Source organism: Agelaius tricolor, unplaced genomic scaffold (genome assembly GCF_023055355.1).
Source record: "Agelaius tricolor isolate 1412-34295 unplaced genomic scaffold, bAgeTri1.0.p SCAF_11, whole genome shotgun sequence".
NCBI lineage: Eukaryota > Metazoa > Chordata > Aves > Passeriformes > Icteridae > Agelaius > Agelaius tricolor.
This window is the reverse complement of record NW_027269271.1, coordinates 21,803,881-21,818,422: the sequence shown is the minus strand read 5'-3', so window position 1 is coordinate 21,818,422 and position 14,542 is coordinate 21,803,881. Positions and strand designations below refer to the sequence as shown.

The 14,542-nt window shown below is 39.9% G+C and overlaps 1 protein-coding gene across 1 annotated transcript in view; it reads left to right on the top strand.

Moving 5' to 3' along the window:
* The window catches only part of GPBP1L1 (GC-rich promoter binding protein 1 like 1), a 31,953-nt gene that overhangs the window by 3,942 nt on the left and 13,469 nt on the right, over nucleotides 1–14,542 (top strand). Inside the window, exons 2-5 of the mRNA XM_071436619.1 lie at nucleotides 10,572–11,457; nucleotides 12,081–12,195; nucleotides 12,483–12,612; nucleotides 12,956–13,239. Coding sequence (XP_071292720.1) covers nucleotides 12,136–12,195; nucleotides 12,483–12,612; nucleotides 12,956–13,239 — 474 coding nt within the window. The 5' untranslated portion in view covers nucleotides 10,572–11,457; nucleotides 12,081–12,135. The remainder of the gene's footprint in view (nucleotides 1–10,571; nucleotides 11,458–12,080; nucleotides 12,196–12,482; nucleotides 12,613–12,955; nucleotides 13,240–14,542) is intronic.

The window sequence follows — 14,542 nt, the reverse complement described above, 5'->3', positions numbered from 1 at the left end:
CAAGGGATTAATCAGGACTCACGTGAGATGATCTGAAAAGACCTTTGATGTTAATCTTAAAAAACTCAGCAAGGATCCCTCATCCTGAAAATATTGAATGTGTTACGGTCTTGACTGTTAGTTTGGAGAAACTGTTTTTCGTCTACTTTGAACTCCAGTTAAAAGTAGAGAAATGGGTTAATGATAACTTCAATGTCTTCAGGTTGACTGGGCCTTCTGGAATGTATCCTCTAGTGTTGAGCTGATAGCCCATGGGGGTGGGAAAAGTTCCAGAATGCTGAAGAGTTGAGGAGCATTTTTCCCCACAACATCTAGAAAAAAGGCAAGACTTGGGTATGTCCAAGGGAAGAGTGCTCACATCAGGGAGTCCGTCCTGTGTCATGTACTTTTTGGTGGTTTCACTTCCCTATATTGCAATAATGTTCTTACTGAACACACAGATAATGTGATCCTAACAAATTCAATAAATGATCTGGAAACAATAGCTTTGGATTCAGCCATTTTGGTGTAGATGGGTTCAAATTACTGTGTTTTGGTATATTGCCTACACAGACAAGTAGCAGCTGGTAGGGAAGCAGTTCTGTGGGGGAGTATCCTGGGGGTTGTAATGGTTCCTAAATTATCATGACTCAGCAGCATCACTGTCATGAAAATTCATTTGTCACACTGGAACATACAGAAGCATTTTAAATAAGGCAATGAAGCAGTTTCTCCATTCTGCTGAGAAGGGGTAGGTCTTCAGCTGGAGTTATCTTGTTCAGTTTGGGATAATGTGATATTTGAGAAAGTTATGGCTGTGTAACAAGATTTGTAAAGAAAATAATGAAGTCTGAAAGAGAGAAACCATAATTAAGGATTGGGAAAAAATGGATTGGTTAGCTCTCCAATGGTTTTATACATCATTTCATCAGACATAAGCAGGTGATATGTAAAGCAGCTTTAAAAAGTTACCTGCAGGTATAACTGGGAGGCAGTTCCAACATCCTGTCAGTGCCTGTGAGCTGTCACACTTGGTAGGTGGGTCATGTCAGTTTTTTCATCATTGATGCTTTGAACTTGAAATCTTGATCTTTGCCAGTAAAATTTGACTGGTTGAAGGTGGGTTGTTTGGTTGGTTGTTTTTAAAAAAAGCATGGCTATATTTGATCCCAGAATATGATAGTAGATCCTTTTTCTGCTGCCAAACAGTGCTGGGATACAGGGTGGTCCGTGGGACTTCCCCCAGAGCAACACCTGCTGAAGTTGCCTTTCAGTCAGGGAATACTGAAGTTTTGGTCTGAAGAAAATATTTCTTAAAAGGTATCTGCAAGGAGAGTTTAGTCAGTTTTCCACATCCATCACGAATAAAACAAGCGGTTATGGGTTGAAATTGCAGCAGAATATGTTCAGGTGAGGCATTAGATGCAGGGATAGGCTTTCAAGCCAGAGAAATAACCAAAACAGATTGTAGGGATACCCTGGAGAATGCTGTTGTGCTAATCTGGTTTCATTTACACCTTCCAAAAAAATATCCCAGTAGGGGTACATATAGCTGCATAATGAATTCCAGTCTGCTGATAACAAACTTGTTTCTCTGATACTTCATGAGACATTTTAGGATTAATTTTTGGACCTCTGCAGGCTGAAGATCACTGTACAAATTGGTGAAACAGGGAGCATTGCTTAGTTGACTTTCAAAGATATCTGATGGACAAGGGTAGAGCTAAATTCTTTTAAATCTCTGGAAAAGGTTCTTAACCATGCAATGTATGAAGATCTCCCCCCCCAAGATGTTTTGCTTGTATTCCCTAATTTATTGTAGGGCACTAGGATAGAAGAATGACAGTGTTTTAGTCTTGGCCTGCATAGATTACCTGGAGAATAACAGCACAATAATTCTCTTCAAGATCTAAAGACAAAGCCCAAACCAGCTGGACAACATTTTGTCCATAACTCCTTGCTTTATTTTAACTCAGTTTCATGGACTAGATCATAGAGAGAACTCCAGGAAAACACTGTGAACGTGCAAAGAGGTTATATGTCCCAGCTGCAGCAAATCATTAGATCACAGGACTAGAGCTCACTTCCCCCCCCCTTTTTTTAAGCCAAGACCAAACTATATAGATATAATTTTTGCAATTTATTTTTTAGTTGTTTTAAACATCATTGTGTTCAGTGACTTTTCTGCATTGATGTTTGTTAATACTTTCTCAATCAGAGAAAGTGCTGAAAATGTTAAACCAGTGAAATAAAAACCATTGCAGACAATGTAAACTTTACAAACTGTAATGCAGGTGTTGTACACACGCTGAAAAGTGCTGAGTGAACATGTCTTTCTCATGTCCTAGTTACAGACAAATAAATGTGGAGTTTGATCATATTGTCCTGGTCTTGATGTACAAGGGTTTGGAAATAATCCAGATGCAGGGAGGGGCAGAGGTATGAGCTGTCCCTCAGTCCTGGCAGGTTGTCAAAGTACTTTAGGGGAAGTACCTGTAACTGGAATGTACCTCCCTTCCCAGTTTGTAGTACTGGTCTTGTAGGACCAGGCAATGGTATTGAGGGTCAGAATTAGTCCAGTACTGATTAGGAGAATGGTCTCTTATTTCTGAATGTCCTCTGTTTTGTTGACTTTCAATTCTTCTTCCTCTTTGCAAATGACATGCCTTCTACTTGCTTATCCTTCATCTGGAATGCAGATCTGTGCTTCCCTCTACTTGATTTGTAGTCTCTCTTGCCTTGACACAAATATTTGATAAATAGTCTGGTTGCATTTGAAGCTCTTTTCATAGGAAATGTGTTTTTCTCCACTCCTAGCAGAATATATTTAAATGTAAATGTGCTATAGTAGCAATAATAACCCTGGTAAAATACTGGTTTATAAAATACCCTTAGTGGGAAATACCCATCCCATTTTTTTAAGGTGCTGGAGAGCTACTTACTTAACTTCTGCTTAGGCTCCATCCACATTTCTGGAAGACAGGTAGGCAGGATGTATGTAGCATCCAGTGGGGATAAGCCAGTAATTACATATTTGCAATTCTTTCTTGATGATGGAGAACATTATCCTGGTGTGTGCTGATGTGCAGAACTGACTTTGTTCCTTAAGGCTTTGGGCAGACTGCACAGATGGGCTCTTCATTGCCTTTTCACTCATTCTGTCATGAGGGTTTGGGGACAAGAGTGGTACCTTAAAGGCATCCATGACAAGGTGCTGTGCTGTGCAAGCTTCTGGGCAGAACAGAACCTTATCTTGACTTACTTGCAAAATGCCTGTAGATCAAAGTGCAGTACAAAATAGATGTTTGATTTTGTTCCTTAAAGAGCTAAGAAGACCTTTGGATTTGATTAAAATAGTACAATGCCTTCTGCAGGTTTGAAATACCTTATTTCATAAAATGCTGAAGCTCTTTGAATGTTCAGAGCATTGTTCACATTTAAAGCCTAATACTATTTAAAATGTGTTTCTTTGGTTTGTATCAGTAGTGTCAATAGATACACTTGTTTAAGAGAGGCATACAGTCCCTGAAACCCTACTCCCTGCAGCAGGGTAGAGCAGTAAACAGGTTTTAATATTTCAGGTAAATACCACAGTTCTCTAACATAAACAGTACTAAAGACAGTTAAAGGGGCACTGGAGGGAAGTGGAATCTTCACAGGCACAGGAGAGTGGCATAAGGGGCTGACAGCATTGCCAGTGGCTGCGCGGTATGAAACACACAGGAATAATTGGTGGTAGGCATAATATCTAAAAAGTCTGTGCTCTCCTATTTTGTGCTTATGGGAAGTTGAACCTTTTAGATTTTACATGTTTTAAATGGCTTTATCTTGGTATTCTTGCTGCTTTGAGGAGTGAACTCATGAAAACCCCTTGCAAGGGTTTTTTTTTGATGTATCACACTTGCTGGCTGAGGGCCAGAGACTTATCATCTTACACAGGCTTCTGTACAGGTTCCCCAGATGCTGCCTTTTCCAAAATGTGCTTTGGGCTTTTGAGTTAAGTACAACTTGCTTCCAAAGACACGTTTGCCTGCTTTTGTATGGTAACCTTGCTTGCAGAAACTTGGATCAACAGAAGCTTGAAGGGCAGGTATCATTCAATCGATAGCATTTCTAAAGGTGGTATTTTTGTCAGTGGTGGTTTCTTGTTCGATGAAGAATCTTTTCTACAGTCCTAGAAGTCACTTTTCTGTGTTACTTGTTGTTACTCTTGTATGCCCTTCTGTCTTTAATTGTTGTCAGAAAGGAAAAGAATCATCTCCTTACCCCTGCCCTTGAGATCTCAGTATGTATTCACAAGAGCAGAGTGCTAAGGCTTAGTTCAGTATGTGGTTTTATGGGAGTAGTGTTTGTCCAGAAGTTTTGAAGGAGGTAAGACTGGGTCAGCATGACCTTGGAGAAGTGGAAAATAAGTATGTGAAGGGACGGGTTGTTTGTGAAGCAGAGCTGTGTGAGATATCAGTTGGAGGACTGTCAGTAGAAAAAAGGGGATTAGGACATAGATGTATGGACCTTTCTTAACCTATTTTCAGTTCATTTAAATTTGTCATCCGGTTTGTATAAATGGTCAGGTATGTAACCATTGGTAGGATTTTCCCCCATCTCTAGCCTGTTACTCTGGAAGAACTTTTGTATGGCCAAGCTTCTGGCATGTTTTCATCTTGGAATACAGATTTATATAGCAGTGTTCTGTCTAGAATGCAAAACAGTTTTGATGACTCTGCAAGATAGATTAATTTGCTTTAAACTTAAAAAAGAAGGTGTTAATCTCTCAGTAATAGCTGGTCTTCACTAAAACATTTAATATCTGTATCTGGGAAGTTTTTAGTTTAGTACATGATTAACATTTTAATCCATCATTTAGTGTTCTAAAATGGGCTCATATTTCTGGAATTCTAGAAAACCTGTTATGAGTGATGCTCTGCTTTTTTAGATACTAGATATTTTTTTTTAGCAGCCAGATACCATTTAAACAATGTTTTTTGCAGTATTTTTAATTAATAGGGCTGTTCTTTATATTTGTGGAGTCATTTTGGAGGGCTGACTGTGGATATAATGGGAAAAAACGGGCGGTGATGGCATCTCTGGGATATAGTTCTGGTTCCTGTAGCTCAGGTGTTGGGCTGTGCCAGTTGTACGAGCCATTCCTCTCCAAAGGGGGCTGCACTTCAGCTGTGCAGAGATTGTGAAGGTGTGTCTACACAACTGTATTCATGGAAGTGAAAGCAAAAGGAAGGTAAGGGGTTTCTTGTAGATACTTTATGTAGGTAAACTGGAAATGAATTATCTCAACTTGTGAGGATGTGGCTCACCAGTTGTTACAACTGAATGAGTTATGCTGCACTTGTCTTTTACAGTGAGGCCTAATAATGCATGCAAAGTTGAAGCAGAGTTTATAATTGTGTTATAAATGGAGTTTGCTGGCACAGATAGCCCAGAGAAGTTGTGGATACCTGGAGGTGAGCAACCTGGTCAAGTGGAAGGTGTCTGCCTGTGGCAGCGGGACTGTAACTAGATGCTCTTTAATTTTGTGTGCCCAAATATGATTATCTTAATGAAATGTTTATGTAAGACCAAGCCATGTTCTGTTTGGGCTTTTTTCAGGGTAGTGAAATTTCATGTGAGGCTTTTTGATATCCTTAAGGAAATCTGTAGCATACTTCTGACTCTTCCAGAGTTGGACCCCAGGCTGTGGCTCCCTATTTCTGTGAATGTATTGGGTGAATTTGAGGTAATTAGAGATATTTTAGTGAATACATATTGTAGTAATTCCTTATTTTAAAGCAACATACACCTATTCAGTGACACTACTCCAAAAAGTAGGTAGGTGGAAAGTGGTCTGTTTTGAATGTTTGGGCATATCTGCTTGATTAAATAACTTTAAAAGAGCTTCACAGAAAGAAAACTGATGAGGGAAGTAAATTCTGTTCTGCCTTCTGCATCCATTAAATTGTTCACTAATGCTTCTGAATGCTTTTGCAACCCAGCTGACATCTGATCTTTAGGAATATTACTGAAATCCCCATTGACTTGGCTGGTTAGAAAAACAAATTTTTACTTCTTTAAAGTAAACATGTTTTATTTGGAGTAATAGATAGAAATGCAGTGAACTAAAACTGTGGCAGGGATAGACAGGTGTTGCCCTTATGACCTTTTACAGCTGCCATTAACTGGATTGATAAATGTGTAATGAAGGGTAAAAGTTTACTTTCATGCTGGTTTTCTGCTAAAGGTTCTACGTCTTCATGATTTGCTGTTGCAGGAAAGGAGAAACTGAAGTAGAGGCTGCAGTTAATAGGATTCCTGGTAGACAGCAGTGCTGAAGGGAGCTGGGGATGTTTGCAGGGTACCATGAAGCAGAAAAAGCACCCAGTAAAATGTGTCCATTTCAGAAATGTGCACTGCAGTGGACGAAGGTTGGAAGCCCTAGTTCCAGGTATTCCAGAGAGGGGCTGGAGCAGCAGTCATGGCACAGCAGGCAGCCTGGAGCTCAGGGGAGACTGCTGCTCCTTGTGTTTTTACAGCCTTGTAGGCCAAGGCAGGAGATGGAAGAGGAAGTAGTAGGAAAAATGCACCACTGCTAAGGCTCATCTGTTCTGTTTCTTAGGACTTCTGAAGTATCTTGAACCATTTCCAGTGAAAACTGTCATAACTCATTGGCTCTGATTATGTGTAGCTCGTCTCTCTAGGCTCGTGTTCTGGTCAATGTAGGTCTTTACATATTGAGCACCTCTTTGGTTCCCACTGCCAGGTGAATCTGAAAAGCTCAGCTTGAGACTCAAAGCTTTAGAAACTCTGGTTTAGAGATTAAGTCTGATCAAGTCTGTGTTAGGAGCAGAAATGAAATAAGCAGAAGGCTGAAAACAACCAGGCAACTCCATTCAACTGAGGTACAGCAAGAACTTTATGGAAGGGATATTGGAGAGTGGGGTTTGTCTCTGACTGCACGTTTCTTACTGTGGTCTGTGTCTCTTTAAATTCAATGTGGTTGTATATTCCTTCTGTTTTCATGCCGGTTTTTAATATTTGTTTAGACAAATACACTATAAAATCTGGTATATAAAAGAACACCTGACAATTTTGTTTGACTCAGTGATAAATACCACTTTTACTTGCATGTAAAATGACACAGTGATATTTAGTTGTGAAACTTAGGCACTTAACAAGGGAAAACTACTTTTGGAACAACAAAAACTTAAGAAAATAGGTGGCTATGAAGTAGCAGTTAAAACATTTTTAAAGTTACATGTAAAAAGTGATAATATAAATTGTTAACCGTTCTAGTGAACCTTTAAAAATAAGTGGAACCCAGGTGCTAATACAGAGTTTAAATTTTTTTCGTACTTAGATTACTTACCAAAGATTTATCCATTTTGATGGGTCAGATAATATTTTGGGATAGCTGACACGGTTTTTTTCTACACCAAAGCTCATTAAAGCAGATTTCATTGTTCTGGAAGGAGATATGCCTTTAGAGAACATTTCATTTAGTGATATTACTATTCTTTTCTCTTTTTCTGATTCTTATTACCAGAAATAATTCACATTTTAATTCATTTAAAAGGAAAGTGAGAATTAATTACATTTGCATTGACAAGCACTTTTGTTTGCTTTTTTTCTGGAATTGGGAGTGTCTACTGATGATCTTTGTCCTTGTGTTTTCCATGGTGAAGCAGAGATCAGTTCAATTGAACTGTAAATGCAATAATAGAAGAACTGAGTAGTTGTCAAAGGTCATTTCAGTTCTGTGTAGTAATAAGGGAAAAAATAACTGTGTTAGACATTAGGAATGCACAGTTTTGCCACTGTGTAAATTGGCCATACCCCCAAATCATGAACATTTGATGCTGTTTTGGTGGTGATATACCTAAAGAATAGGGTAAAGGCTAATAAGGATGATTAGAGGCATTCAGAAGGCTTCCATGGATACTCTTAGTTTGGAAGAGGCATGACTTGATGAGTCCGTGTACCTTGGGTAAAATCCTGAGTATCATGAAAAACTGAATAGAATGTGGTTGGGCACTTTGGTAGCACAAGAAAATACCCAGTTGAATTGAGGCTGGGTTTTTTTAATAACTCCAAGTTGACTTCTACATAAAGCACAAATAAACTGTGCCCACTCTCATTTTGGAGGTATAAATGTGTCTGAAAACAAAGCAACTGAGCGGATTTGCATAGAACTCTGGCATTAAATGGTAATACAGACTCTGGCTTAAAAGTCAAAGTATCCTGGGAGTCCTGATGCTGTTTGTTCTTGGTCTTGCACTTTTTTTCTCAAGAATTTATTACAGAGGGTAATGGAGAGACTTTGGGTCTTTCCTGTTAGGATTTTGTGATGATGTTGTCAGTAGAGTGGTAGGTTATGGAAGTGTCTCAGGTAGGTTGCAGATGTGCTGCTGTTGGACAGGATTCAGTGTGTGTGTGAGAAGGGGGCACGTGGGCTAATCCTGGAGACCAAAGGGTTTCAGCGCTACTATAATTTACAGCACTTCATCTAACAAGGTTTTTGCTTTAGCAAAATGTCTTGCATTTAAATGTGGCATCTGTTGTTCTCTTTGTGCTGGGACATGCCCAGGAAGGCGATGACTGAAGAGTTGTGTCTGTCCCTACTGAATTTTGGAGTCAGGTCTAGGCGTTGGCCTAGGCTGTCTACTTGCGCGTTAGGCACTGATAAGGAACTGCCTTGGTCACTCATACTAACAGTGATATCAGAATAGCAGCTTAGGAGACCCAAATCTCTGCAAGATCATCTGTAAATTGGTGATTGGAGTTTTAGAAAATGTTTCACCTTCACTTTGATTGTGTTGAAAGGAAGACTCATGTTGAAACTCGTGTTGAAAGGAAGACTCGTGTTGTAGGAAGACTCGCAGCACCACAAACTGTTGATATGCTTTTCCCTTGCCTTTTCCAAAGGTACTGGGAACCGTTTTGGTAAATGGAACCTGTGGTGGTTTAATTTTTATTTTGTGCTCAGACCTCATTCTTACTTCAAAACTGCAGTTTGTGGTGTTCATTTATTTAGATACCTTAAATCCAGAGAACAGTCCTCTGTGGGCTTTCTTTAGGTCAGTTTTTCACATTGCTGTGAACCATTCTCAAGGTTCATTAAATCAACTTCTTAAATTTTTTAACTTCTATCAATAGCTTGACATAGCTTAATTGCTATACAGTTTGTTCTGAAAAGCATATTTATTCAGAAGGTAATGAATCTTGTTTAAATACAGTCAACTGCATTGACTTTGTCCCTGTTTTATCTTCTACTTACTGCTCAAACCTTTGGTAGTAGACTTAGAAGGTCACATCTGAAGGATTTCTGTACCTGTACAGAGTTCAGCAGGATGGGAAGTCTGTTCTGTCTGTAGCAGATGTTCCATTATGTCCATTGTGCACACTTTAATATAAAACCACATTTCTATAGATTAGAACTTTAGTTGTTTGCAGTGTGTGACGCTCAGTAGATTGTAGCACAGGGTGGGGTGCTCAGAAAGTTCCCAGGTCAGTACTGTGTGTGGCCATGAGCACTCAGCTTTTTCCTCATCTTGGCTGGTGGTTTATATGTGTTGTGAGGCTGCTTGTTCTTACTTTGTCTGCAGAAATGTGATTGTGGCTCAGAGCTTAGGTGCAGAAGTGTTTCCATCTCTCCAAACTCCTCTATACAACAGTAACATCTACTTCCAGGAAAAAAAAAAAAAAAAGAAAAAAAAAAACATTAAAAATGAAGGGGTTTATTAAAGGTGTGACCCAGAAGATACAAGGTGGTGATTATTTTACTGTTCCCCAGGGTGTGTTTATTTTGAGCCTTATCAAAATCACCTTTAAAACTTCTTTTAAAAGTAAGAATGACATAACATACGCAGTGAAAACCAAAACTGATCAAAGAATGGAACCATATCCAAACAAAGAAAACAAACTCGGATAAGTCAAATATAAAAGCATAATAAGGCACACCTAAAGGCATACTATGAAACAGCTGATGACATCAAAACAGTAATAAAACTTGTCAGTTGTTTTAGGAACTATCTATTTGCTTCTGGTTAGGTAGGGTGGTACAAGAAAAAATGTCGTAGCAAAGTAACTCAGGTTTTGGTGTTGATGGTGCTGTTTTCCATGGAGAAGTTAATGGAATACTGTTTGTATTACTGACATCATCCTCTTGAGAGGGGACTCTGGCTGTACTGGAGCAGATTAGGAATGATGTGGGTATGTAGAGATGAGATTGTGGGCATTTGGAATGGCCAGGCCTACCTGCAGCCCCAAGTCTCATTATTTGAGCAGCAGGTTTTAAAATTGCTATGCAGTGTGGAATCGCTTTCATCAGCTGCATGCAGTTTCTCCAGTCTTCCCTTTATTCTGATTGTTTTTGTTGCCCTTTTGTGGACTAAATCTGGGAAGTGATCATTTAAAAGTAAAAATGCCCTTTTCAGGGACTCTTTCTTAATTAGATTATTTCAGGTTGTGTTTTGATTGGAGATCAAATAGCTGTTGGCACTCACACTATAGTTGCTCAATTTCCCTTTCTGTTCTTCTCTTTAGTCATACTTTGTCGTGTTTGTGCCACTTGTATTGATGGAGCTGTGTTTGGTTTTTTACAGTGACGACAGTTCCTGTCTCACCTCTTTGATGGAAGAGGACTATGACCCAGAAGTGAACTCTTCACTGTAGAACAAAGAAGCTCTTGTGGATTAATTGTGTCCCTTTAAAAGCAGCACCCAGTCTACAAAAAATAGAGTAGAAGAGATTATTTTTGGACCTGGCTTGTTTTTTGTTCATGTGACCTATGTTTCAGCATGTAAATGGTGAAAAACAGGGAGAACATTTGTGCCTGCTTCTGAGCTTTATATCAAGTAGTGCTTAGCTCTCTGGAGCATTACCCAAGTTACGTGAAGACTAGAGTATATCCTAACATTCATTTTTTAAAATATTTTACCTTTTTTTAGCAGATGTATGTGATAAAAATGAAATTTATATTTTAAGAGCACTTGGGCAGATGCATCTTGTTTAGATCTCAGCATTTAGGGCAAACATTTTTATGTAACATCTTTTTTCCAGAGTGTTTAGATTGATCTGCTGCAGATCATGAACTGTCCAGCAGCCTTGAGTGTATCTGTTCAGTATTAACCATGATGTTGCTCTGAATGTTGTCACGCAGACTTGACAAACCTTTTTGTAATGTAAAGGTTGATTTCTGTACTACCACGACCAGAGGAAATTTAATGAGGTGAACGTGGGCGTGGCTTTTTTAAATATAAATTACCTTCTTAGGTATCTTTTTTTTGTAGTGAGAGTGCAAAGAGAGGGTAAAATGAGCAGCTGAGGGGGTGAAGGGCGCATTTGGCACGAAGCGCGGCCTCTCGTGCTCTGCTTTGAGACGCACTGTTGCCTCAAGGCTGGCCTTCCAGAACTCTGCAGAAGGAAGGAACCCAGAGGTCACTGAAGCACACAGACTGAGGACATTGGACTGCAGAGGCCAAACTCAGGGTGAGTGATCCTATGTATTTACTACTTTACTTATACTGTGTTGACTTGCTTCTAGGTAAAGCAAAATGGTGGATTGGAGAATCTTCCACAAAAAAAGGTGGAATTCAGCTATACGGTGCAATAGTGAAATGTTCATAATTTTGAGCAGTAACAATTGCTATGATACGTTGGAAAGAACAAAGGGGTGCAGGAGCTGGCATATGGTTGTCTTTCAGGTCTCTGATCTGCTTTGAATGTCACCAGTTGGTCATATTTGATTTACAGCCTCTGGAATAAAACATGCAGACTGTGAGGCAATGAAGGATTGTACCCCAAATTCTGTCATGTCTTGATTTTTACATCTGCCTTGTATGGATTTTCTTTGCCATTGGTTCTGTTTTCTTCCCCCTCCACACCCATTCTGTCATGAACCTCATGGGTGTGTTAATTGTAAACAGGAAGTAACTGGGACTGTTGAAGTTCTTACCTGTTTCAGTCAGAGGAACAATGTAAGCATGAGAAGAAAAATGCTCAAATATAATACAAAAAACTTCAGCACTTTACCCCTCCTATTTATACTGAGAGATAAATTGTATCATTATTTCAGTTTTAATAAGATGACAGGGAATTCTTCGCATTTACAGAGCCTGGCCATGAGGTTTGATGCCTCATTTTATTGAAGGGAGACACTGGACCTAAATGGCGCAGCATGACTTTGTTCCTGCCTGGCTTAACTTCTCAACACCACAGTCAACCAAGGTAACATTAATACAGATCAGCTTCTTTCACAGCTCTGGCCACGGGTAAGATCAGTGTGTTGGTTTCTCTGTGACTCTGTGTGAGACAGGTGGATTTGTGAGCTGTTGTGATCCCATCCAGGCTCATTGATGTTGCTGGCTAATCAATGCAATTACGGATGCTGAATTGAAAACTGATACAGGAATGGGGGGGTTGGTGGTTTTTTCAGTTAGCCAAATGTCACTGCTGGGCTGACAGGCTCCAGGAGAGTCCAAATGAGTGCTTCATTACATGTTTACTTTCTGCAGTCCCCTGCAGCCACCTTTGAGAAACATGGAGAGCATCTTCCACGGGGAGAGGGCCGCTTTGGCGTGAGCCGTAGGAGACACAACTCTTCCGATGGATTTTTCAATAATGGGCCCCTCCGAACTGCGGGAGGTAAGGATCAGAATGCAGCCTGAGAGCAAACAGTAGAATTAAGAATTCAACAGAATAGAAACATTTTCCCAAACTGTACCTTTTCAAAGCATCCTGTGAGGAAGTTGTGCTATTCTCTTCTCCTTTGCAATGTGCTCAGACCTTAAGAGGTTTTCATAGTAGCTGTATGTGCATTGTGTAGCTTGATTTGTTTTCTGATATAATCACACAGTACTTAATAAATCCAGCTCACCAGTTCCTTAGTGGGCACTGGCTGAACAACAAGAAAAACAACCTGATATTTTAAGTGTTCTGCATACTGTGTTGATTTTTTTAAATTGCATCCTTATCTCCTTTTGTTTAGACTGCTGGCATCAGCCGTCCCTTCTCCGCCATGATTCTGTAGATTCTGGTGTTTCTAAAGGAGCTCATGTTGGGCTTTCTGGCAGTCAGCCTGGCTGGCATGGTTCCTCACGGGGCCATGATGGTGTGAGCCAGCGTGGGGGAGGAGGAACTGGAGTTCATCGCCACTGGAATGGCAACTTCCATTCTCGGAAAAGTTCCGCCTTTCAAGAAAAGCTGCCTGTTGAATCCAGGGAAGAGAAGAAGGAAGATAAAGAACATTTGCAGTTTGAGGAGGAAGACTTTGTAAGTGTGTAGCTTCTCATTAGAAGTGGAAGGTGTGAGAAATGGCTTTTCAGATCTCGTTTGCATTAGCATTGATAGGTGGTGAGGATCTAGAATTGCATTCCATACATGACAAATTTAACAAAATTATTCCGGCACTGAATGGATGCTGATGGGTATCCAGAGCCTCAGGACTTGAAGACCTGTTGGATTATGGGGTTTGGCTCATATGTTTTGCCAAATGGTTATTGTGAACTGAAGGCATTGTAACATTCAAACCAGGTCCTCAGTGAAACCCATAAGGTAACAGAGGAAGAGTAGTTGTATTGACTTTGTGGCTTTGCTTACAAAGCCTTTTTTTGCTCCTAGAAATACATCTGTTCAGTTTATCTTCAGTCTGCCTTCTTCAGTCTTCCTGTCTCCTTCACTGTTGGTGTTTGTGATAACCTTCCCAAGCTTGTTCATGACATGCTCAGACTTTAGCCACCATCTGCCTTGAATCTTCTGGAACAGTACTATCAGAGATGTTTTCCTCTCTCTCTGTTAATCTATGGATCAGGGTTTCTTGAGCCATTTCTTCCATCAGCATCTCCAGATGACCAACTTTCTTCTTACTCAGCATTTTGATTCATGTGGTATTATCAGTATGATAGTCTCTTACATCCTGGCTCTATTTTTACTGGAATATCTTTAGTTTTTCAAACTTTATCAAACAGTACTTGAATTTACAGCTTTCATCCGTACCATGTGCCTTCCTTAATGCTAATGCTTTGAGAGATGTGCACCTTTTCTGCTTTCTCTTTTCAATTTAATTCTATTTCTCCTAACCCCTGAAGAGTGTTATATTATCAGACCATGCGTTTTTCTTTCTGCATCTATTTCTTGCTGTCTCTAGGCTCTTCTTGACCAGTGTAATGAGAATATCCTCTGTAAGGTTCTGGTAACTCTGTCCCTTCCCCTAATGCAGCTCCTCTGTCTTCATCTTGAGTGCTAAAGCCTTTACTGCCTCCTGTCATGAGAGGTTCTGGTGATACTGTGCACACTTGTGTGTATCATCATGATGAGGTTTTTGCTGTCTTATTCAGCATTTGTCTTTGGAAGGCTGTTCACAGCTAAAATTGTTGTGGCAGTTTGATGGCTTCTGCTCAGGAATTTACGAGTCAGAGTGAAATACTTGAATACCCACAGCTGCTTCAGGCCAAAATCCAGAGCCTACACTTAAATTGCCACAGGAGGTAGTTTGATTTAAGCTGCTGGGTTTTTTTTCAGTGAAGGGCCTGGGAAGTGATTGCATGCTCTTGTTTAGCTGCTGCTGCTTGGAACA